General features: G+C 41.2%; 1 protein-coding gene across 5 annotated transcripts in view; it reads left to right on the plus strand.

Annotated features, from left to right (window-relative positions):
- The first annotated feature begins 7,271 nt into the window (after positions 1–7,271).
- The window catches only part of CAPRIN1 (cell cycle associated protein 1), a 48,361-nt gene continuing 28,690 nt past the window's right edge, over positions 7,272–26,942 (plus strand). For 2 of the 5 annotated variants that reach the window (XM_032225687.1, XM_032225721.1), the window contains exons 1-3: positions 7,273–7,440; positions 7,885–8,082; positions 25,347–25,409. In XM_032225687.1, the coding sequence (XP_032081578.1) occupies positions 7,891–8,082; positions 25,347–25,409 (255 nt within the window). In that variant the 5' untranslated portion in view covers positions 7,273–7,440; positions 7,885–7,890. Of the gene's footprint in view, positions 7,511–7,559; positions 7,662–7,884; positions 8,083–25,346; positions 25,410–26,942 lie in introns of those variants that run through there. The other 3 variants (XM_032225703.1, XM_032225712.1, XM_032225695.1) reach the window with 3 other exon arrangements.

The following is a 26,942-nucleotide window of genomic DNA, read 5'->3' on the forward strand; positions in this document are numbered from 1 at the left end:
TAAAATTAATGATTTCAATGAATTTACTTATTATATAGAACATTTAAGCCATTTTGGATATTAATTGAAAGGCAGAAAATCTGATCAAGGGCCTGACCTGGTCACATACCAGACACGATCTTTTTGTCAGCACAATGGCAACATTTGTTCTGGTGGGGGATTTAACATCATCCCCGTTATGGTCAGATCACACTTTTGAAACTATTTTATGCCACCCATCAGGGAGACCAGATCAGTTGTGGGTTACGGCCGGTACACCTCGGTACAGGTGTACTGATGCCTGCTGGGAGCACCAGATACCATTCTGGTATAGTGCTCAGAGGGCCAACCCGCCTGCTGTCCTTACCTGTATTTGACCCAACTGGGCCATATGCGCATGCACGCGGAGCATACGGTGCCTGCACGATGTTCTGCCGAGCAGCTGGATGGTGGGTGCGCATGTGCCCGGCCCTGTTGCAGTGTACTGGTTGTGACGGGCTCTGGAACCCACCACTGGACTAGATGCATGCATATTGTCCGTCCTTGAGGCTGATAGACCCGAATGAGACTTAGGGATATCACAGGGGTTTTGTTGTATGGCTCTGCCAAAGCCTTGGTAACCACCAGGAATCAAAAGAAGCTGAGGCTTTGGACAGATTTTGTAAGGTTCTGCCTTGCCTGTCTTTCAAGAAAGCAGAACTCTTGAAACATGAGGCATTTTAAAAAGAACTTTTATTGGACGACAGTGATAGCAGAGAGAGTGTAGGCAGAATCTGAATTTCCCACACCAGTTAGGTTAAACCGTTTCTTTCGAGACCCCTCCCAATGTCCAGTTCAACTGTGAGCCAATCCCAAGGTGCAAAGATGTTGTGAGAACTTCAGGCAAAAGAGATGGTCCCAAGCATATTCTTCCTCCCTCTTCTTTCCCAAAAGGTACATCAAAGCAGAAAAGGAATAAAGGAAAACCCCATGTGAAATCCTCCCCCCTCCCACTAGAATGGCAGCATCCTGGTAGAGATCTCTGGGATCTGACAGATTTGTGCCTCTATGGCTTTTCTTAATCCATCATGCCCAAGGCTTCCCATAGGAATTATGGGATCCAAAAAGGGTTAAGAGATGCCTAGAGCGCTACTGGAAGAAAATGAAGGATTGTCTGAACTAATGCAATGTGCTCTACATGGTGCTATGTAGAGCATTTAGAAGCTATAACTGGTGCAGACCACAGTAGCGCAGGCAGCCTTTGGGGCCCCTAGAATCGCCCATGTTACACTAACATCATATTATACCACTGTTCTACACTGACTGCTGGTTTGCTTCTGGTTGCGAGTTGTTAGGTGTTAGCTATCTATCGATATATAAAAAGGTGTGTGTCTGTGTTCCAGCATACCTTTGGAATGCTTTAGCAATTTCAACCAAACTTGGTAAACAGATGACTTACCCTCTGGAGAAAAATATTGTGCAGGATAAGATATCTCTAGAACCTTTTGGGGATGTGTGTTCTGTTAAGATACAGCCTGTTGTGCCTTAAAATGGCTTATACTGTACTGCTGTAAAATGGCTTTTACTCTACAGTGCAGTGGAGTTACCATGGTAATGGCTTCACAGTACTCCACAAGGGGGCTCCCTCTGGTAAGGGGGAAAATCCAACATTACAAATTATGTTTGATTCAGACATTTTCCCTATAAATAAATTCCAGGGCAATGCCAGGTTATCGACTAGTTACCTATAAAGCTATGCATGGCATGGGTCCAGGCTACCTGAGAAACCATGTCATCCGAAAGGGCTCCGCCTGCCCACCCATGCTGGCAAAGGCAGCATCGGGAATTTCAGTTGGTGGGGTCCAGAAGAGCCTTCCCTGCTATGGTTCCTGCCCTTTGCAACATCTTGCCCCCTGAATTGATATCTGCTCCCATCCTCCTGACCTTTTGTAAGGGCCTGAAAGCTTGTCCCTGACAGTTGTTTTGGGGGCCCAATGGAAGAGTGCTGTGCTGTAGGTGACTGATGGACTAATAGTGGATCCCATCTCACTTTCTGCATGCTTTGTTCCCTTCTTCCTCGTTTTACCATAATTTATATATATATTTTAACCACAACACACACATACACATATAGTTTCAATTGTTTTTAACTTAGTAAGCTACCTGGAGTCATCCTGTGGTGGGCAACAAACTAATAAATAATAATAACTAAATTATCCCTCATCTTTCATGCATACTTACCAAAGGTAAAAAAGAAGTAATCTCAGGTTTAAAAAAATATGCAAATGAAAAATATAATACTCAGCAAATTTAAGGTGAAAGAATAAAATACTTCCCATGGTAAAAAATACTGGTCTTGAAATGTAAAATCCCACACATTTAAACATTATTTTGTTAACAAGCACAGTAAAGGCTACATTAGGAATTTTTCTGGATAAATTCAGGATTCTATTACCACAATGCCTACCATTGCCAGTGGAAATTCACAAGAAGACATGAATAAAGAGCATCTTTTCACTCAAAGTACTCATCAGTTGATATTGGCAGATGTACTGGTAATAATCAGCCATCATGACTTATAGGCATTGATAGCATGATTCTTCATACACAGTATTTCAGGAATCCAATTTAGTAGCCTTCAGAGGATCTTTTGGCAATGATCAAATGCCTGTTTAAACATTTAGTTTCATTGAAGATCTTAAATTTTGAAATTTTGAAAAAAAAAAGTATTCCTTGTTATAAAGCTTCTTTACAATATATACCTTAGTGCATTTTATTTGCATATATTTTATTTCACATTTATTTACATTTATATTAAAGGTGACAAATGTTTAAAAAGAAAAACAATATAAAGTAATAGAATAAAAAGCACCATAAATGATATTAAATCATTTTTAATTGTAAGTTTAATGAAACATTTGGTATTAGGTATTTGCTGAGAGCGAGAAAAAGGAAGGGAGGGAGGAAGAAAGACAGAGAGAAAAAGCTGAAAGCAGCTCTTGAGGGTCTCTCTTATACAACTTGGGAGCTAGAAGACTATTGCATTTCAGAGATATGGGGTTCTGATGGTGAGGGCATTGCTAAAAGGTCTCGCCTGCAGATATAGAATCAGCTGGGAAACAACTTAAGTTGTGCTTAGTAACTGGTAATCACTGGTGATCTTTTAATATAACCCTCATACGATTCCTGTACCTTCTCCTGAGTAGGATCTTAGCCATTACAACATGTACCAATTACAACTTGCACACTGCAGTGTTCAATGAAATAGTGAATAAATGAGTGAGATATATAGAGAAAAGGAAGAAAGAAAAAGGAGAGAAAGAAAGCTAAATCTAGTTTCTACCTACACTCTTCAGCATATATCTCAATACCTCTCATCATCATTCTAGTCTCGTAAACTATTCCATTAGCTTCTCCAAGCTCTCATTCCTTTTGGGGGATTTCATGAACTCTATCAAACCATGAATTCTATATCTTTTTTATTTTCATTGTATTTCCTTTATAGGTTTGTTCTGCAATTTTATTTTCATTCATTCTCTCATTATGACCAAATGACCTCACTGAACTTCGTTCACATTGGTCACTCACCTTTGCATTTGGTTGACATTCATTCATTGCATCCTCATTCTTGACCCCATCTCTTCATTTGATCCACATATAGTTCAGTAATCAATTCCTCCTGCACTGAATTTATTTTTGTATTTTTCATGTGACATATTTATGTGTATTTTTTTTAGAATAAAGAACAAAATACTACAAAAAGAACAAATAAAAAGGAAAAAGGGGGAAAGTAAACATGATGATAAAATACAGTATATGAGCTCAATTTTTAATTCCAACATTAAACTTTGACCACGGGATTATATCTTATCTTAGAATCATTGAAAACACATTTTAATGCTGACATTCATTCAGAATATTAATATTGCATAGCTTAAAATTTCTTCATTGATTTATCATCTATAATAAATCTTCTAACAATATGCATACCTTGTCATAAATGTTTTCTCCGTCAAACATAGCTATCTGGTCCCCAACATGTAAACGTTCAATTCCATACTGTTGCATCATACAATAATAATTTTTCCCACATTCATACATTCTTTAATAACCTGGTTGACACAATGGTTTCATGAATTCATTGGAATTGATCCAACAGCAAATACACAATGCTTAGAAATCCTTGGTGCTCTCTGAGCTTCTCTAGCCCTTTTGCTCTCTCATCAAACCTCACTCATTCTAGCACTGAAGATGTTACCTGAGGTAACGAAATGTCTGCAAGCAAACAACTGAGCTCAGAGAGCACCAATGGCCCCTTAGTTCAACCCTGAGCTATAAATATTCTCTTCTATTGATAACAAAGTACTTTCTTGTGAATACTCCCCTTTTTATGATCAAGTTACTCTTTTCATTTTCAAGCATGCAATTATGGTGGCATTTAATTATAGCAGCTAAAACAACTGAATTCTTTTTCCTGACCTCCCTTCTGATAAGCAGTAGTGACATGGCAATAAAACAATAAACTAATTTATTTAGTTATCCAAACATTTAAAAGTTAACTCACTTTCTCTTCTGGAGGTATGTGCAGCTTACAGTCTCAAAGTGTGCGCAGCTATATCTAGATTCTGGCCCATCCTCACTCCCTTTGCAGTTAAGTAATTCAGATGGCTACTAGCCTTGTCTCTTTCAGGCTGCCAGGACATGATTTTTCTTTTTTTCGGCCCCTCTTCAGTTTACACAGAATCTATCTGTGTCAAGATAAAATGTACTGTTTTATATCCAGTTGCATTTTCCTCTCTTTTATGTGTATTATAGCAATAAAAAAAATCTATGCCTGCGGCAACTTTAACATTATTTCATACTATTCCAAGTAGCTTCCATACCACAAGACTAAAACTTACCAGAATTACTATAAAATAGAATGTTGCAAGTCTGAATGTGCTTCCTTCTTCCTCCTTTTATCTTCATGTGAATTAGGGAGTGCCTATCTCACACTACCTCATAAATATCTACTTTCATACGGGTTTAAACCATGTTTATTGTGAATTGTCTTTGTATGGAATCTTCCCTCTCTGTCATGGCCATCCTCTAAATTCACTACACCAGTACTCCAGGCGGATACCATGGCTGATTATATCAAAAGTAGAGAGCTACCACTACAAAGAAAACTGAATGCCTATCATACAAGTACCAGGAGAGTTCACCCACAAGAGGTCACTGCTGTCTCTTTCCCAGAACAATCTTCAAGCTCTTTCTTAAAACTTCAGGTTGGAAACTGAGGGCGAGATGTGGAGTCAAAAAAATCACCTTTTTAAAGAGAATGCAAGAATCTGGTTTTGGGCAACAGGACAAAGAAGGTACTTAGCCATCTCAAAATCCAATCCTTCATCCCTGCCTTAACCACTCAAAGAAGCCAAGGAAGGACCGACATTGAGTCTCTAGATGGCAGAATTCAAAATATCAAGAACTCTTAACTATATCCATAGAGAAAAGAAGATGGGAAGTTTTTAGAATTAAAATGAATTCAAACTAGATATAAGGATAAGATGTATTAGTATTCCTTTAGCATTCTGCAAAACCTTCTATTGATCTCTATATTGCTGCAATATCTGATGCTGGAAAATATACCTATAATAGGAAGATATAACATGCATTGAATTGTAGCCTTTGACTATCTGTTCTCATGAAATAAGTTGCCTCACAAGAGTGCTTGGTTAAAGCCTTTTATGTTGCAATGCATTTTTTTTTAATTCTGAGTGACATTTTAAAAAAAGAACTGAAATTAAATGCTACCACAAGATCTTCCCCATCTCCATTAATTAAATGTAATATAAAAAGAATCTAGTGTGGTGAAGCTTGTGCTTTGGAGAATGCCTTAAATCTTGGAAATTAAGTCTCACAGAAGTTTATTTAGGGAGCAATTGTAAGCAATTGTGTTGCTTATGAGTGAGGTCTCTATTCGCTACTATTTATTAAATTTTATTCCCATATTCCTTCTTGCCTTAGCTTTAGTCAGCACAGCTCTTTCAACTTCAGTAAAAACCATTGGAAAGATGCAGGTCATATAACTTTGTTAAAAATTATTACACATAATATCCTTTTATCCTTGCAACAACCCCAAATGTAAAGTAATCAATTCCTGAAGACACTTGCTGTCATGGTTTCAACACTGAAGAAATTTTAAAGCTGATGCAAATTGTTTATTGTTTCCCAAAGCTATCATTTTATAGGGTGGATGGATTCAGTTACCATGGTGATGAATGCATCATTGGGAGACCTGAAAGAACAGGTTAAGTATAAATTGTAATACAGAAAATGTATGTATGTGGTTGCTAGGACTTCAAAATGATTATGCTGGCACTTAATCATCTCCACTGACATAGGAATAAATAAAAACAAAACGATTACCCCAAGCTCATCATTTCGAACCATACTTTCTTATAATTTAAATTTTAGATTTCATCATTCTTTTCTGAAATAAGCATACCTATGCCAAATTATCTGTTACTCTGAACTGCGTTTGTAACTTTATTATAAAGTGCTCGGAATGTTCAAACAGCAATAGCACTTCTTAGACTTATATACCGCTTTGCAATGCTTTACAATGCCTTAAATCTTTATGCTGATGGAGCTAAAGCAATATGGAAGTTAGCATTTCCATTTAATTGCTACCAACATCAACGCCAAAGCAATAGCCTTGGCTGACTAAATCGTTTGGGTTTTTTTTTTTGCCTCACGCCCTTCTGCAAGAACCACATAAAGTTTTGTAGGTTTTCAAAGCCTCGGAATTACTACGACGGAAAAAAAACTGCCCTGACCTCGAACTTTCCTGCTCCTCCAAGGCCAAGTTACCAAGTAACTTATCGGGAAAGCAGGGTCGTTCTGCTCTACGAACCTTTAGAGACTTGATATTAAGATTCCCAAATCCAGGGAAAAGAGCTCCCCATGCTATTATAATACCAGCCAGCCAACCACCCTTCCTACCACAACCGGGTCACGAGCTCCCCCCGCCAAAATAGCAGCTTTCGGCTTGGCCCAGTACAGTCCCGCCTCCCGGAATCTTGGAAGCCGCCCCAAGTCTCTCCTCTTAACCACGGCGCCGAAGGTTTAGGCGGCCTCGGCGCCTGAAAAAAACCCGCGCCCTAACACTAAGGCTTTCACGAAGGCACGCTTCGAAGCTTGCACGAGGTCAGTTTGAGGAAGCGATTCCGGCATTCGCTACCGCCACCTCTGTGAAATGAGGACCCCTCCGCCGCTCGCCCCCTGCCGGTCCCTCCCGCGCGCGCGCGTCCTCGCGGCCTTCTCTTGGTTCTTTCCTTTCCCCCCCATAACTCGGTGCAGAGGTAGCTTGGTGTAACTGGCCGGACTCGCGCGGGCAGAGGCCGCCGTTCCCCCTGCGTAGAGTCCCACCGAGTCTTTTCCTGGTGCCTTCCCCATCTTCCATTTCTTCACACACGCACGCGGGCGCGCGCATCTGTCACGGTGAGGAGCAAGAAGTAAAAGAAGAGCGGTTCTGGGAAGACCGTTGATCGCCGCGGCGGCGGCGCCCTGTGTAAGGGAGGGGGAGGAGGAGGGGGAATCTGGAAGCGTGGGATGTCCGCGCGTTGCTAATCACGTGGGTGCCGAGCACGCGCCCGTGGTGTTGCGGTCGGACCTTTAAGGATCAATCAGGTTGCTTAGGATCGTTGGGCGCGCGCTGACAGGTGCGGTCCGGGTCGGAACTGGGCGCGGGCGGGGAGAGAGGATGGCGGGGGGAGGAGAGGGGACATGAGATAAAGGAGGTATTGGTAGACTGAAAGCCGTTCCGGTGGGACGCGTTTTCCGTCTCCCCCGTCGTCTGTCCCCTCTGCCGTCCCGTCTTCATTTTTCTCGCTTCCTTTCTCCCTCCCTCCGAATCCCGTAACGCGTTGTTCTTCCCCTCCTCAGTAAGCGATGCCCTCGGCCACCAGCAGCGCGATGGCGAGTAACGGCAGTAAAGCGGGCAGCGAGGCAACGGTGGCGGCGGCGGCTGCTTCTTCTCAGGCGGCGGTTTCGGGTGGCAGTACGAGTTCGGTGCAGACGGAGGCCATGAAGCAGATTTTGGGTGTCATCGATAAGAAACTGCGCAATTTGGAGAAGAAAAAGGTACGGAGGTTGGGTCTCTCTCTCTCCCCCTCCCTCTCTCTCCCTCCCCCTTTCCCGGGAGTTGTGAGGGTGGGAATGAACGTTGATTGGAGCGAGTGGCGATAACTGAGGTGGTTCTGAAAAGACTTTCGCTTTCCTTGCGCTTCCCCGCCTGCTCTTTTGTTTCTAGTCGGAGGGGCGGAGAGAGGCGCCTTTTTCTTCAGATCTGAACGCGCTTTCCGCCTCCTTTTGGTCCTGCCTTTCCTCCCTTCACCCTCCCTCTCCGATTCCAAACCGGCTAACCGGAGACTTGAACTGTCGCCTCCCCCTTTTATTTCTTTTTCTTCGTACTCTTTCCCTCCCCTCTCCCCCCCCCGTTGCACATGGAGCCGGCCCGTACCCAACATGGCGGCGGCGAGAGGCAGCCAGGCTTCCCGGGGAGGGAGTCTTATTGTGTGAAAGGCTGCTGCACAAAGGCCCGGCTGTTTGTTTGCCCGCCCGCCCGAATTGCTCAGCCCTCGCTGTCCGTGTTGGATGTACGCGCGCGCCTCTTCCTTTCTCCCCCATTTTAGTTGATCCTTCCTCTCCGTGTGGACAAGCGGATGAAAACACGGATCTTTCTCTGTTTCTCTTGTCTCTTTCTCGGGCCCCGGGAAGATGGGGGGAGGTGCCCCTGTGAAAGGAAGTGTTGAAACTTTCGGCTCGTTTTATTACACGCTTTTTTTTTTAAGTTTAGTTGAGTTTGCTCCGCCTCTAGACTTCGTGAAAAGAAAAGAACCGAGTTGATATCTTAAAAGAGCAGCGTTATTTATGTGTTACCTTCGAAACGTTTAGATTTAGCGGTACGTGCCCTGCGTCCTTTTGTCAACATTAAGGCCCTAGGTTCTAAGGACGAACCGCTTGACCATGAGACTTGCTCCCAAGTCAGTATTTATGGGAACAAACTTTATAATAACTCACGCTGGCTTTTATGAATCTTTAGTTAAAATTTGACACTGGCTGCTCTTACAAGAATCGGTATCAGTGAAAAGGGGCTCTGCTCTCATTGAATATCCCAACCTGCTGTGGTCCTGATCTGATTTACGAACACTGATCACCCCCCCTCAAATCAATATGGAAATTACTCTAAAGGGGATGGGGTAAGGTAACTATACCTAAAGAAAAGGAAATCTCCCATTGAGTCTCTTTTTGTCTTTATTCCAAAGAATAGAGATCCCACGGAGCAGTGAATGAAGTGGTATTAACAATTGTGAGAGGAAGGGAAGGAACAAAATTCATCCTCCTTCAGTTTCTGCTAGTTGAACTCTGTTCACTACATGCTCCTACCACTAGATAGAAAAATTACAGCCTGTGCAAATATGCATTAAACTGTTAGTAGGTGAACACAATAAAAAGAACTGTACAACTAGTTTAAATATCTTGCCAGGTGTTTCTAAAATGATGGGAAATATGAAAAGATAGCTGTGATGGAAGAGAAGCAGCAAGATGCTTCTTAGTAGATTGCTGTATTGTGGGGAGTGTAATGAATGGCTTTAAACATTCAACTCATTAAAAAAACACTTTCTATGTTTATGTATTAAATACTTGTTTGAGCAAGACTTGCTTTCATCTAAATGTGCGTGGGAACACATTATTAAATAACCATTAGATTTTTATATTTTGCCTGTAAGTCCAGTAAATATGTGAAAATGTTTAATTCACTGATGCAATATCCTTTTCTGAATTAGTGTATAAGATCCATATGTTAGAAAGTTATTTAGACTCACTTTATGCAAGTCCTCAGTTTTCTAAAACTCAGTTTTCTAATCTTTGCACCAATTCTGCCTTTTTCAAAAGATCATCATAGCTTTGGGGCTTTTTAAATCCTGCTTTTGCAATAAGATTAGAGTTTAGTACACTATGGAGGCTGCTGTATTTTAATCTTAATAAATTTATCAGGGCTTTGGATTCATTTCAATAAAATTGCTTTGTAGTGGAAATGTGGCCTATGTTAGTGATTCATTGAAGCAGGTGGGTTTTCTTTGGATCATACAGCTACTTTAGTTAATTGCACCTAATGTTGCTTTTATGTTGAGGTGTCCTTTTCAGAATCAAGACCAAAGCACTATAAAATCCTAGTTGGTCTCTACTTGATTTAAGAAATTTAGTTTGTGATTTAGCATTTGTAAAGGAAATTGTGTTGTCATATGTAAAATAATTATACAATGATAATTGCTAATTAAAATTTTGGATTGCAACATTGTGGTTGATATATTTACTTAAGAAGTTTCTAAAAATACTGCTGATTTTGAAATTAAGGTATCTCTACTCTTTTTATGCCTTATACTGAATGAAAATTTTTAAGCATTCTAGCAAAGATCCCATTACAAAACTACAGGTTTGAATATAATGTCAAATTATACTAAGACAAAGCATGGCATCTAATCTGTGTGGTGATCCAGATTTTGCTTCCATTTTTGATTAATCACAATTTACTGGGTCATTTAAACCAAGGCAGATTACAAAATCACTATTGTGGCAATAAAAATAAGCAAAGTTCAAACTGTACTGTATATACTCGAGTATAAGCCTAGTTTTTCAGCCCACTTTTTGGGCTGAAAAAAGCCACCTCGGCTTATACTCGAGTCAGTGAAAAATTTGCCCGAAATGGAGGAGAAAAAGGGGCGGGGCCATGCCGCTGGGTGACACTCGTGAATGGCCCGGCGCCCCTGTGAGTTTCCCCTCCCTCTGTGTCAGTTTGCCGCGCAGCGCGCACCGCACCATCCCCCCTCCTCACGTTCTAATGTAATGCAGGGCTGTCTTACGATTCCTCTTCCTCCCCCTCCTGCCGCTCTGCAACGATGTCCCACCTCCTCCTTGTTATGGCAAGCAGCCACATAGCGATGTCCCACCTCCTCTGGTACAGTGAACCAATGATAGGAATCACTGTGCCGTGTGTCATAGGAGGCGGGACATCGCTCCCGCGGCTGCACGGGACATCATTACCGGTAGCTGCTGCATTTCCCACCCTAGGCTTATACTCGAGTCAATAACTTTTCCAGTTTTTTGTGGTAAAATTAGGTGCCTCGGCTTATATTCGGGTCGGCCTATACTCGAGTATATACGGTATTTTATGATTCATGTAGATTCTCATAACAATAACAGCAAAGTAGGAATTTGCCTTCTGCAGATGATTTTGTTTGAAAAAGGAAGTCTACCAAGAGCATGGCAACCAAATTATATACAAAGTTTGTTGCTAAGGTAAAATTGTGTAGGCTATCTGGTGTTATTCATATTATATCTTTGAACATAATAGTGGGTCTAATGTTAGTAATCCAGAATATTTTGAATAGTAAAGTGGAAGCTAGTTGAGATTTTACTTCTGAGCTTCTAGTTTTTAAAAAGCAGAATAGTATGTCTGACCCAGTGGAAGAAAGGCTTACATTTACTAAACCACTGATCCACAGAGTCCCCCTGTCTGGGTAGCATTATGCTTATGAAACATTGTATTAACATGTGCAGTAATGAACTCATATCCCTGGTTGAGATTTGGTATATGTAAGCCTTCCTCCCATTGGTTGAGAAGTACTTTAAAAAAACAGAAAATAATAAAATTATAATCGTCAGTATTTTGAAAATGAGAAGATAAATGCAAATCCTGGATAAAATAATTCTGCACATAATTTTCTTATGTAATCAAATTAATATGTTTAACATATTAAAATAGCATCATATAGTTATACTTGTCTTAAAGCTAAAATTAACTTTTTATTGGATATTGTTATGTGAGTATATGCATTGTAGCCGGGTTTACTCTGATAACTTCAGTATTCCTAGGGTTTTGCTAGGTAGATGCAAGTTGTCATGCAGAAATTAGTTAAATTCTTTATAAGTGGTTTGTATCTTTAAAAGTTCATTTCTGCACATTAGTCTATTTGAGAGTTGATGTCTGATTGATTTGGAATTGAGTTGCAGTGAACCAAAATATATTAGTGATAATACTACAGATAGCTGTTGTTTGTCTTTCTATTTTGTGAACATAAGATGACATGCACAAAACAGATATTATAAAGTAATATAATTTTAACATTTCCATGGAGTTACATCTTTATTTCCACATTTCCTGAAAAATATGGCATTCATTCTACATTAAAACAATATAGAGAAATAATTTAATTTATTTTGCAAAGGGATTTTTGGGCAGATGGAAATTGACAATTTTGTAGGCATGCCTGAATTACACTTTGCCTAATAGTTTCCTAGAACTATGAAAACATTGTACCTTAGTATAAAATTGACAATAGAAATATTACAGGAAGCAAATGATGCATACTGATACAAACTAAAGGCATTTCTAAATACTTTGAATGTATAGTAAAGTGTTGAACTTCTTAAGCAAATTTTTGTGATTTGGAATAGCACCCGCCCCTTCTTGCAACTCAACAATTGGCAAGATATACAAGAAAACTCTTTAAAATCAGACAAACTCACTGGAAACAACTAGTCATTGCACTTCCTGATATTTAGCAATTTAGAGTTTTAAAGGTCATATTACAAACTTTAAATTATGCCCACAAACTAGCCAAGAAATATAGCTTTTTCCTGAAGGAATAATTTTACACTTTATAATACTGCAATTCTCTAAAATAATAAATTTATGTACCCAATGCCCCAATAAAATGAAATATTATATTTAGATTAATGTTTCTGATTTGGGGGTGATTTTGACAGATAACTCAGTCCATAGGCTTAGCCCTGGTGACTCTAAATTTCTCACCATCCACTGTGGTATTGTGGTCCACACTTTAAGAATCCTTGTTCTAAAGAGTTATAAAGCTTGGAACACCTACAGTGGTGAAATTATGAATCTTCTGTAACTACTTGCAATGCTGCAGTGCTGTGACTTGCAGTGTAAGATCACAGCTTCATTTAAGTTCTATTAAAGAGAAATTCTGGTTAAACAAACAGTAAAATCTGCAATGTTTTTTTTTGAACATGCTAAATCAATGTTCAGTGTCTGTGGTGTGGTGTGGTGTAGTATAGTACCATACAGTATGGTATGATATAATATGGAAAGCCCTGGGATATTATCTCTCTGGCATGTATTTGTAGGTCTTTCTCTACTAAAAATACTGTGCTCCATAGCATAATTTTGTAGAAGTAAATCATGTCTCAATCAAAAGACATTTGTGCAGACCTTATAAAGAATTGTTGATGCATGTGAGGTTGGGCGGGATTGTCCAACAATATACAAACATTCTTCCCAGGAATGTCCAATTTTTTCAAATAATAAGGCATATGGTTCTCCAAAAGAGAATACAAGGAGACCATAAACATTCTGCAGGTCACTCTTGTCATGTCAGCATAGCATGCATGGAAAGATATCAAAAATAAAATCTTTGTGCTCAGGAAAGTTATTTGCTGCCCAATTCAGATTCACCAAGGAGCGCCTGGATGATTCAGTAGACTACTGCACAAAAGTTGATCTTTCTGGAGTTAAAAGGAAACAATTTATACCATTGAAAGAAAGAAACTAGTTCCATTATGAAATATGGCAGCATGGAATATCATGACTGGACAGCTTTCAGTCATTAAAGCTATAATGGATTCTGGATTATACAAAATTCTACAGAAAAAGGTCTTAGTCTCTGTCTATGAGCTAAAGCTTACACAACATGCATAATGCAACATGAAAACAGCCCTAAGCACCCAAGTAAATCTACAACATAATTGCTGAAGTAAAACAAGTATTTTGGAATGCTTAAGTCAAAGCCATGACCCAGATGAAATATGCCATGATCTGAAGTGAGCAGCTTATATGAAAAACAGTCCTAACATAGCAAGAGATTGAAACCATTTTGTAAAGGGGACATGGGCCAAAATACCTACAGGGAACATGTGAAGTGATTACTTCTAAAGGGGGGTCCTCAGTTATTGAACCTAAAGTTTCAAATACTGTACTTAACATCCAGTTAGGTTTAGTGAAGACCGGTCACAGTGCATTGCTTGCATGGTGTTTGTTCAACCCTAATCTGTTTTTTTTTTATAGAACTTGGATGAAATTCAGTTCACACTATATGCTATAGTTCTGCAATATTATAGAGTAAGGAGAAGACTAATAAATGTTTGTTTCTCAATAACAGTGCTAACTAAACATCTAGATGGTATTCTCACTCATAAACTTCAGGAAAACTATCAAAATCGAGTTGAGAAGGATATTTGGAGAGTGAGACCTAGTCTTTGGGTTCTTAAAACTATTAGTAACTATTAATAACAATCTTAGCTTTGTAATTAAAAATTTTCTGTCTTTTTTATATTGTGTTTTATGAATTTGTGTTTTGTTTCCTGATTTTAATTATATACCATCATGGGTTCTTATGGCGTGAAAGTATAAAGTGGAATAAATTAATAAAACATTCTTTTCAGTTGCAGTCATCCATTGCAATATATTAAACAAGGGTTGGGAAATATATTTATTCTAATAAGTCTTAAGGAACAATTATTTCAAGAGGTATACAAAATTTTCAAAATTTGAAATGTTTGAGTACTCAAAATACTCTCTTATGGGCCCCTAATAACTTGTTATTAATGGTATTCCAAGTTTACTGGTACTCTGATTTTTAATGCTACAAAACAATATGAGAATATTGTCAGTTTAGATTGTTTCACATACTTCTAGTAATAGTTTGAATATATATGAATACAAAATTCCAAGCCACTTAGAATTTTTCATCTAGATGTTAGTATTTGATAATTTTTATTGGGGAATTCCTATGTTTTGGAGGTGGTTGGGGTGGTACATATTTTGAAGGCTTTTAACTTTCTGAAATTATTTTTTATGAAAAATTAATTGTTATGTTCATCTAAATGCATACAATTATAGAAACTAAAAAGCATAGAAATGATAGAAAATAATTTTTGAAATAATTACTGATGACAGAATATTCATATATTTTATTCAGCACCTTGGGCCAGTCAATCTTCCTCAATCCAATTCACCTTACAGGGTTCTTGTGGGGAAAATAGGAGAAGGAACGTGTGTTGGATATGTTTTGCCGATATGTTTCAGTTATTTGTATAAATAATAAAGGCAGTGGAAAAAGTAATAACTAAAAGGTTTGTTGTAGCTTTAAAATAGTCTACGATTATAAAATTATTTAAATAGTAATTAAGAATAAAATACAGACTTAATAGTCTGATAGTCCTTGACTTACAACCATAATGGAGCCTACCCATGATTGACATAATACTTGATGGTCATAAAACAGACTGTTTATGTACTGACCCAATTTTATGATATTCTTTGCAATAGTTGTTAAGCAAATAACTCCTCACTTAGCAGACCAGTGGTTTGCTATGAGTGTGCATTTTGCTGTAAATCGGAAGTAATTGATGGTTTTTATCACTGTCATAAAACATGATCAGGTGAATATAGGACATTACAAGTGGTAGTAAATTGCCCAATTGCCTAGCTCATGAAATTTGATTGTGTGACTATGGGGGGGGGGGTCAACTGTCAAAACTTCATAAATAGCTCCCACATAGTTCTCTTGTAAATTTTAATAGTCACTAAGCTGTAATCTGTAAGTCTAGAACTAACTGGGAATTGTGTTGAATCCTGGAATGCATGTTGGCTAGTTAAGCAAATGTGTTGCTATCTGTTACTTCAGTTTTATGCTGAGAGGGCAACAGTTTGAGTTAAAGAATCAGAAGGAGAAAATATATTGGTGTTGTACAGTGAAACATCTAATGCTATAATGTATCTGATTATAGTACAGTATTGCATAGATCAACAAATAAGAAAAAGTAATATGCAGTCTGCTGATTCTCCAATGTTGGTGAAGCAATCAGGATAGCTCTTTAAAGCTAAGTCTCTCAACTAGCCTGGGGCTATGGGAAGAGATTTTTGAGGCTTTTGTCTCTGGAGATTGCTGGCAGAGAGCTCTCTGGCAAACAGCGCCTCATGGCAATGGCCATTGGAGGCCCCCGCTCTGCGCTGCTACCTCTGCTAGGCTATGTGCCACCCTCGTGCCACAGCCCTTCCAGTCGCCTCCAAAAGCCACCAAGAACCGCCAGCAGCCCGGAGCAGACATCAGAAGGGCCGCCGCCATTCCTCAGTGCTCTCACCCCATCGAAATGCCGCCGCTGCTGCTCCTCTCGGGCTCTACAGCACCCCCGCAGGGCGTTCGTCATCCTTACTTGCCTTGCAGTCTCGGCTAACTCGTGGCGCCTGGCCCATAGGCTCTGTAGCCTCAGTGGCCATTTTGTTTTGGCGCAAAAATCTCCGGTGGCCAATTGGAAGTTCAACAAGTCGTGAGTACAGGCTATGGCCTCTTCTCCTGGTCCAGAACCAGTGGGCATCACCAGGTACTGGTCCCCTCCCCAATACCTTGGATAAGCGCCTGTATAATGTGGGACCAGAACTCACCAAGCCTTGGAGGTACCTTCTGTCGACTTACCTATAATTGGCCTTTCTTCTGCCAACGTTGCCTCAGCAGCTCCTGAGGAGGCTCTTCGCACTGAGGACAAGAGAATAGAGCAAAAGCTAGTCAAGAGTCACCAGGCCTCGGTTTGGGCCGTTAGGACAGGTACCTCTGCCTCCTTCTTTAGTCGCTCTGCCCTCTTATGGCTGAGGCAACTCCAGGCTAGGCTCCTAGCCAGAGATTCCAGGGCTCGCAGGGACATTAACAAAATAAAAGCGGCCCTAGAATACACAGCAGATGCTTCCTTGGACACGGCTATGTTGCGTCCAAGGCCATAGCATCCTCCATTTCCACCCCATCGTCTGCTTTGGCTAAAACAGTGGCAGGCAGAAGCCCGGGCCAAGTGGAGGCTTGCCTCCTCTCCCTATTCTTCATCCCTTCTCTTACGAGCCCCATTGGACCCCCTTTTGGTGGAGTCCAAATATAAGCAGAAGGTCTTGCAGCCGGCTACTAAGAAGCAGGAGGGCCGAAGCCAATCCTTTTATCGTAGACAGCCCTTTCGAGGTCAGGACGGGGGTTCCTCCAACTCCCATCCACAGCGTCAGGTTCCTCCCAGACAGGGCCCCTCCTTTAATAACAGGCCAGGCAGAAACAGCCAGAAATTCCAGCCCAGAAAGTTATTCAGGGACAATACCAACCGATCCTTCAAGAGGCAGAAGTGATTGCCTGAAAGATCTCCCATAGGGGGTCGGCTGTTGACCTTTGCAGATCATTGGGACGACATCACCAACGACACATGGGTCAGGGCCACAATCAGATTCGGCCTTCTCTTGGATTTGTGCTCCAGCACTTTGTCCCTTGCCCCATTTCCAGGGATCCTCAAAAGAGGCTCCTAGTGGAGCAGGCCATCCATCACCTGCTCCTCATACGGGCCATTCAACCTGTGCCTCCAGGCCAGGTGGGTCAAGGGTTCTACTCTCGTCTCTTTATCGTGCCAAAGTCTTCGGGGGACTGGAAAGCGATCCCTCGATTTCAAATTCTTGAATCGGTTCATCAGGTACAGGAAGTTCAAAATGCACTGTCTCTTGTCAATTCTAGAGACTGTGCACAGACATGATCTCCTAACCTCAGTGGACCTCACGGAGGCTTACCTCCATGTACCCATTCACAAGCAACACAGATGATTTCTCCGATTCATCTATGTGCGCCATCACTTTCAGTATCGTGCCCTTCATCAGCCTCAAGGGTCTTCACCAAAATCCTGTCAGTCGTAGCAGCTCACCTCCGTGCCAGACCCATTCGGATCTTTTGTTACCTGGACGACATCCTTCTGTTGTCCAGGTCACGCACCCAGGCCCTGCGGGATCTACAAGACACCTTGCAGGTACTTCAAGAGGTGGGGTTCTCCATCAATCAGGAGAAAAGCCACCTGACCTCTACCTCTCGTCTAGTCCACTTGGGGGCTCTCATCGACTCCACCCAGGGGAAAGTCTTCCTGTCTCAGGACAGACAGCTCAACCTCAGGGAATTAGCCTTAGAGGTATGAAAGAAGCCGCAGGCCCCCTTTCTCCAGCTGTCACAATTGCTGGGGAAGATGGTCTCTTGTTTTTCCATCGTTCCTTGGGCGTGGCTTCACAGCCGTTGCCGCCAACGGTTTCTTCTGCCATTCCAAAAGATCAAGAGTAACTGTTCCCCAGCAACAGTCAGCTTGACTCTAGAGGTCCTTCTCTCTCTGGATTGGTGGATCTCCCCAGCCATCTCTCAGGAGTCCCTTTTCAGGGAACCTCCTTGCCTTGTAGTCACGACGGATGCGAGCCTGACAGGTTGGGGCGCTCATCTGGAAGATCAGATACTTCAGGGTCTCTGGTCCGACTCCAACCTCTCCCACAGTATGAATTGGCTAGAATTGAGGGCCATCCGTCTAGCTTTCCTTCAGTTCCAATCTTCAGTTCGCAACACACATGTGCTCATTTGGACATACAACACGACAGCCAAGGCACTTGTCAACCGCCAGTGGGGGGACAAGAGCTGTTTCTCTCATGGAGTCCAGTTTACACTTAGGGATCTGGGCAGAAGCCAACCTTCTCTTTCTCCACGCCAAACACATCTCGGGCTCCAACAACTCCAGGGCGGACTGGTTGAGCCGCACAACAACCGACCCTGCGGAATGGACCCTCAACCATTGCATCTTCAAACAGCTGTCGACCGGGTACGGGGACCCGATCCTAGATCTCTTCACAACAGCATCCAACAAACAGCTGCCCAGGCATCTGTCTCGCTACACGACACCAGGTGGGGAAGGGATGGACGCCTTGAGGTGGAGGTGGCCCCGCAGTCTCCTGTATGCCTTCCCTCCCTTTCCCCTCATACAGAGGGTCATTCGGAAAACAATAGAGGAGGAGGCTGAGCTCATTCTGCTCGCCCTCTATTGGCCGTGCCGGCTGTGGTTCGCAGACCTCATCAACCTCTCAGTGGGGCCAGAGTGGTGTCTTCCCCTGATACCGTCCCTTCTTCATCAGGGTTCCATCCAACACCCCGACCTGTCTTGGCTCTCCCTAACCGCATGGAGGCTGAATGGGAGGTCCTGAGGGCGGCTAACCTTTCTGAGACTGTAATCCAAACCATTCAGGCTTCCCGACGCCCAACCACTAATAGAATCTACGAATCAACGTGGCAGACTTTCAGCACGTGGTGCATCTCTAAAGTTCTCTCTCCCCTGGAGGCTTTGGTTTCCCAGGTTTTGGAGTTCTTGCAACAGGGATTAAACAAAGGACTTACATCTAACACCTTGTGGAGGCAGGTTTCGGCTCTGTCCTCGGTGCACTCTCTTCACCGAAATGAGCCTCTCTCCTTGCACCCTCATGTATGATGCTTCATTAAGGGTGCGTCTAACCTCTGTCCTCCTGTCATCCACTGCTTCCCCTCGTGGGATCTCACCAGGGTCCTTGACTCCCTCACTGGACCATCCTTTGAGCCTCTCAGGTCAGCCTCCCTGCATCACCTCACATTGAAGATAACCTTCCTGGTGGATATCACGTCGGCACGACGCATCTTAGAATTGGCAGCTCTTTCCATCCTTTCCGACCTGTGTACCTTTCATCCAGACTGTGTGGTCCTTTGGATTGATCCCACCTTTGTCCCAAAGGTCAATTTGGCCTTTCATCAGTCCCTGGACCTCACCCTACTGAACTTTTGCCCTAATCTCTTTCATAGAGCGCAAATGAAATAAGTTAGATGTAGAAGGGCTCTTAAGATCTATATTGCCAAGACGGCTATCTTCAGATGCATTGAGGCACTCTTTGTCTCTTTCCGTCCCACAAATAAGGGGCTAAAGGCTTCGCCATCTATGGTGGGGCACTGGATCCGATCGGCTATAACCAGGGCTTACGTGGCAAACCACCTCTCCCCTCCATTTAACATCACGGCGCATTCCACACGAAGCATGACTACATCTGCAGCGTGGACAAGGCAGGTCTCGGTGGAAGAGATCTGCAAGGCGGCCACCTGGGCGACTCCTAATTCTTTTATCTGCCTTTATAAGATGGACAGATACGCATCGGCAGATGCGGCATTCGGACGGCGAGTCCTCCAGCAAGTTCTCCCTTCTTCAAGCTCCTAGCCCAGTCTCATTCCCACCCAGGCACAAGCCCAGCTCTGGTACGTCCCATGCATGACCGCTGTCTCCACCAATGTTGGAGAATGGGGTGTTGGTTTTTACCTGATATGCCCCTTCTCTAGGCAGGTGGAGACAGCGGTCATCGCCACCCTTGGTTCCTGGCCTATTGACAGTGGGCATTATGGGGGGAATTTTTTTTTCTCGGAGGATTGAAAGCAGTCAACTAACCCACAGCAGTCTACCTCCTTCGTCACAAAAGCGGGAGGACACTCCCCCAAGGCGATGACATCACATTGGTAGACTCAGTTCTATTGGTTACTGACTGAGTTAACCCATGCATGACCGCTGTCTCCACCTGCCTAGAGAAGGGGCGTATAAGGTAAGAGCCAACGCCCCATTCTAATTTGCCTGTGAAAAATTCTTGTGAATACACTTGTGCAGAAAGAGTGAAATTTCTCTAAGGTTGAAGTTTTGCAAAAATTTCTTTTCTTTTTTTCTTTTTTATTAAATTTATCAAAGGATACAATACAAAAAAGGGGTTAGGGAAAAAAGGTTAAAAAACAAATCAGGACTACAAAAAGAAAGAAAAAGTGAAAAGGAGAAAAAGTAACTTTCAACTTTCTTCAGTACAGATACAGATATGAAATAGATTAATAACCTCTTACTCTAAATTCAACAATAATGCACAGTAAACTGATTTAATTATCAAGTCCCAAAATTAAAAATTCATTGCTTTCAGGTTCTAGCAAGAAGTCCAACAGTATTTTCAAAGTTGGACAAGGCCTATTATTTAATCACAGTATAAACAAGCATTCATTTAGTGACTGTTCGAAGTTACAGTAGCACTAAAAAAAGTGGCTTATGACTTATATCACACTTATAACCATTGGAGCATGCCAGTGTTTATGTGATCAAAATTTGGATGCTTCACAACTGGCATGTATTTATGATGATTGCAGTGTCCCAGGGTCATGGGATCAACTTTTGTGATCCTCTAACAAGCAAAGTCAATGGGGAAGCCAGATTCACTTAGCAGCCGTGTTACTGACTTTAACAGCTGCAATGATTCACTTAACAGCTGTGGCAAGAAAAACCATAAAATGGGCAAAACTCATTTAACTGCCTTGCTTAGCAATTGAAATTTAGAGCTCAATTGTGATTGTAAGTCAAGGACTAACTGTAGTCAGTTTTTCTTTGCTAATTAATTAGCTTAACAATCCATTTTTCCATTGTAGACATTTGTAAATTCTTCCCTCACTGTCCATACAGAAGTCTCAGTGAAGTAGAATATTTGTAACTCAGAGTTGAAATGAGGGGCCCTTGGTGCTCTCTGAGCTTGCTTGTTTTCTTGCAGATGTTTCATTACCCTAACTCCGTGATGGTGAACCTATGGCATGCTTGCTGGAACTGGCATGCAGAACCATCTCTGTGGGTATGTGAGTCGTTGCCCGTTGCTCTTCTGGATTTCAGCTCACCGGCCAGCTGGTCTTCACATGCGCAGGAGTGCTAGGAACTGGAAGACCAAGTGGCCAGTGTGCATGCCAGTTTCTGGCGTGCATGCATGTGTCAGAAACCAGAAAACTATCTTCCCAGTGTGTGCATGCGCACCGGATGGCTGCTCTTCCAGTTTCCAACATGTGTATGTGCACTGGCCACCTGGTCTTCTGATTTCTGCCGCGCATGCATGCGTGAAGACCAGCTGGCCAGTGTGTATGCACGGGCCTGAAACCAGAAGATCTTTCCAGCAAGCGCATGAGCAGCGGGTGGTTTCCGATGCACATGGTGTTTGCACACACGTGTGCCAGAAACAAGAAGACCAGGTGGCCGGTGTGCATACATGCGCCATAAACTGGAAGAGCAGCTGCCCGATGCGCATATGTGCTCCGGGCAGCTGATCTTCCGGTTTATGGCACACGTACGTGCGCGGATGTGCACTCCCGTTTCGGCATTTGGTGACAAAAAGGTTCACCAACACTACCCTAACTAGTGTCATCAGTGCCAGTAAGGAGTGCTTTGCTGTCAGTTTATATTCTGGTGTCTTACCTGTCTGTGTGGGGGGGTACGGTCTTAGGGATTCTTTGGTTAGGTTGTTTACTAATGGAAACTAATGGTTTCTTGTTTATGGGTATTGCTTATTTGATCATTGGTCTGAAGTTGACCTGGAGTTAATCTATGCTTATCTGAGTGCTGAATACTTGTGGTGTTGGAGTATTTTTCTCTTTTGGACTGGTTGATTGTCTCTTGCATAGTCTATAGATGTTAATGTCTATGTGTCTATTGATGGCTGATTTGTCAAAGTGCCAGGCTTCTAGAAATTCCCTGGCATGTAGAAGTCTTGCTGCTGTTGTCCATAAAGTTCTGTTTTTTTCCAGTGTGTTTATCTATCAAACCTAAAAGGAAAAGCTTTAGTTTCAGTTATCAGGTGTTACACTAAGGGTACATCATTTTATAAACATTGTTCCAAATTATAATTCAGTGTAATTCAAATTATTATTATTCAAAGTAAATTTCAGTCCTTTACATATTCTTCCATTGATCAAGATTATATACATATTTTTGCTCATTTGCTCAGTCTTCCGTATTCATTTTTAGTAAAATCTTACAAATCTTAGCAAATTATATGTTCATCATTATTACACAAATTCAAAGTCAGTTGACTCATTTGTAAAATCAAACTTTCATCCAGTTTAAATCGTTCTGTCACCTGAACATAAGTAAACAGTTGGCAAATGTGGCCTTCAGTTTCCAATTCTCTTGTTTTTAATTTAGGTTCTCCTTTGAAAAAAGTCAGCATAGGCCAATCAAGATTGTGTAGAATTCCTGTTGTGGCTCGGCAGGAGCCTTTGGAGCTGCTATCAGACTCTGACAGCGAGGGGTCATATGAGTCAGCCCTGGAGGAGGCGGAGGACCTTGGACAGGGTTCTGACTCCGAGCAGGGCACAGAGAGACTAGTTGGTCCCCAGGTAACGACTGAGCCTTGGATCAGTGGGGAGGAGACAAGAGAGGCTGACACAGAAACCTCCTGTGAGTTGTTTCGGGATGCACGCAGGAGAAGGGCTGACCGATGTAAGGAACAATTGAGGACTTACAGGAGATGATAACGAGCAACTGTTGCTCGTTAGGATCTCCTCCTGCTGATAAAAGAGACTGATGGTGCCATGCCCTGGTTGCAGAAGTCAACGGTTCCCATTCGCGTGCAAACATCGACTTAAACCAACTTGGAGAAGTGGGGAGCCTGTTTGCATTGTCTAGGTTTGTGAGACCTACTGCCAGCGTGTATTATCTGTGTTTATTTTGGGCTCGCAGCCAGCAAGAGCCGGGACTGATAAAAAAACATTCCTTTGGACGTTCTGTTTGGCTTTCGTTTCTGAATGGACAAGGTGGGGGTCAGAACAAATTCCTATGACATCTATAGTGTTTGAAACCTCTTACAAAAAGCAATTGAACTTACATAGCATCTGCATCATATTTTACATGCAGGTCAAAAACATGTTAATATTGTAATGTATTACAACCTGAAAAACCATTCTGTAAGATGCCAGTATATCTGAAATCTAGCTAATGTCCATATAATAAGGATCCAATAGAATCAGATTAGCTGTTATTGCTGTAACGTGGAAAATTCTACTAAAATACTTATTTCTTGGAATTTGGCTTTAGTTGAAAAGATTGAGGAAGATGAATCTGAAAATTAGGCAGAAAAACCTTTCAGCAAATATGAATGAGACAGCAGCCCACATCTATTTATTCATCTTATATCCCACATGGCTCATATTAACCCCTCTTCCCGCCAAATCATAATAAAAGCAGAACAATTACAAGATGCCAGACCAGCCTGCTGTCAACCTCCTGGCTCATCCCCCATTGTCAGCCCTCCAAGACAGACCAAAATTGGAAACAAAATATATACAAATTACTACTACTTTTATTACAAAGTTATGGTGACAGAATGCTGCAAATTTAAATGCATTTCTTCCCTTCCTTATTTTCATAGAACATCAAACGGTCATGTCTGATACACTTTTGCAAATTACTGCTCTATTATCTTAATTATGGCTCTTGCTTCTATTCTTCAAAGTTATTCCTTCTTTCATTTACTCTGAACTTAGTGCAGTGTTTGAGTGTCCTTGCAATCTTCCAGACTTACTAACCTATTATTTATTTATCACATTTAGGAACCGCCCATCTCCCTCACAGAGGGATTTTGAGTATTGTAAAGTAAAATGTTAAAAACATAAAAATATAAAATTTAAAATATAGTCAAGGCAAGGATAGTTAAAGCTGATACTAAAAATTAATTAAAATGCAAGAGCAGGGCTATTGTGCTTATTTGTAAGTACCAAGTGGGGTGGCAGAGTCAAGTATTTAAATAGTTTCAAAAGGAAAAGAGAGTGAGGGCCTGCCTCATCTCTGGGAGAAAATGTTCCAAACGGTGGGGGCAACAGCAGAGATGGCTCTCTTCCTGGACACTGCCAGATGGAATTCTTTAACTGATGGGGTCCACAACATACCTTCCCTACCTAACTGGGTGAGAGGAGCTAATGTGAAGGGTTAAAGGGTAGGGGTCCTTCAAATGTCAATTGAGGCTCTATTTCATAGGGCCACAGAGGTGGACACAGAGTCCATTGCAAATGCCCATCTAAATATGCATGATTCATTTTTGCTATTTTTCTTGGTTTTTTAAAAGAGATTAAATAGTCCGTATATAAGGGAAATAATGTAAATGCATAGCAATATTCAATTAAGAAAGGTAGGGTAATACTTACTGTATTTTTTGGACTATAAAACACTCCGGACTATAAAATACTCCAGACTATAAGACACACCTATTTTTGGGGAGGAAAACAAGGAGGAAAAAAAATCTGCCTCTGCCTCCCATCACCCATCTGGTATTCATCTGGTCTGTTTGCTGCTGCCCGTTCATCGCTGCCCACCCACCCACTCCCCGGTTCGGTGCGGTCCATTCGCCATTGCTGCCTGTTATAGAACAGGTGATCCACCCTCGCCCCCTGCCCCTGCCGCAATATTCGGAGTATAAGATGCACAGACATTTTCACCCACTTTTTTGGGGGGGAGGTTCTTATACTCCGAAAAATATGGTAACTAATTTTGCCTTTCTCCTACGTTTTTATATAATTTCTTGTGCTTTCTCCTTCTAAATAGAAAGATAGAGAAAATGATTTTTATTTTCTGATGGAAGACATTTTCATCTAATTCTATTAAACTTGCTTACATTTTTTAATTGTAAATTTTTATTGTGTTTACAGGGCAAACTTGATGATTATCAAGATCGAATGAACAGAGGAGAACGCCTTAACCAAGATCAGCTGGTAAGTATTTTATTGATAATTTCCTGTAGTTTTGTAAAGATTTTTAAAACTTTAGACCATATTCTCTCATTTTATTGTAGCTGCTGCAGTGTGGTGAATTGGCCATTACAATTGTGTTTTTTCATTATGTACAGCATCATATACATGCTTTTCCTGTTATTTGAGACGTGGTGGCGCAATGGTTAGAATGCAGTACTGCAGACTACTTCTGCTGACTGCTAGCTGCCTACAGTTTAGCAGTTTGAGTCTACCAGCTCAAGGTTGACTCAGCCTTCCATCCTTCTGTGGTCGGTAAAATGAGGACTCAGATTGTTGGAGGCAATATGCTAACTCTAAACCACTTAGAGAGGGCTATAAAGCACAGTGAAGTGGTATATAGTCTAAGTGCTTTTGCTATTTGAAAGGCAAAAAATGTTGCAAATTAAGGCAAGGAAACTGCATGATTGAATATGTTCAAGAAGTAGATTTTTAAAAAAATTATTATTAAATTTTATTAGTTCATCAAGTATAAAATACAAAGAAAAAATGTGAAAAACTAAGAAAAGAGGGAAGGAAGAGAAAAAAGATATAGTGTAAAGGGAGAAAAGGAAAGAAAAGGGCACCAACTTCCGACTCTCTTTAGCATAATAGAAGATAACATTACAAGCACAACTTTTTGCTTTTACACAACGGGATGTACAAGCCATTTCTATAACAGCAAACCTATCTAGTTAACAAAAAAAATCAAAGTTTCATTATTTTTTCATTGCAAGCACAAAATGCAGAATAGAAACAGAGTTAAATATATTCTCTTCTTTTGGATAAAAAAAATCAGTTTAACACTCTCTGCTTCTCTTTGCTGGGAATAATATATCATTTTTTAAATCTTAAAGGGAGAAAACACTTTTTATGTTTAAATGTTTTATTCATTTTCATTTTCAATTTTGTACATTCACTTATATACTGAATATTTGCAATAATAATAATATAATAATAAAAAAAGAAAAACCCCAACCTAAACACAACTCATAACCTATCACTTTCATACACCCCTTCTTCTCCCCCTCCAACTTTCCTTTCTCCCTCCAACGATCACCCCTCTTACTTCCCTTTCCCCTCCTATCTTCCTTTCTCACCTTCCTCACCCTCCTTCCCCTCTCATCCTCCTTACATTCCCCTCTTCCTCCCTCCTTACTTCTCCCTCTTCCTTTCCTCTACTTCTCACTTTGGTGCATTTCTCTATTCCTAAAAAAAAAATAAAAAGAAAAAAAAGAGAGAAAAATAAAAAGAAAAGATAAGGATCAACAGTATACAAGTGTATTCTTCTTATTCTATATATTGAAACTATATCTCCACCCACCCACCCACCCCCAATGAACCCCCCCTCCCTAATCCCCTCCGACTTCCCAGGTCCCACACCCGGCATAGTTCAGTACCATTCACCTTCTAAAATATCTTATTAACAATAATAATGAAAATAAAATAAAAAGAACACTCCGAAAAAGAAAAAGAAAAAAACGAAAAAATAAAAAAAAAATAAAAAAAATTAAAAAT

The sequence above is a fragment of the Thamnophis elegans genome, chromosome 1 (genome assembly GCF_009769535.1).
Source record: "Thamnophis elegans isolate rThaEle1 chromosome 1, rThaEle1.pri, whole genome shotgun sequence".
In the NCBI taxonomy this organism is placed as follows: domain Eukaryota; kingdom Metazoa; phylum Chordata; class Lepidosauria; order Squamata; family Colubridae; genus Thamnophis; species Thamnophis elegans.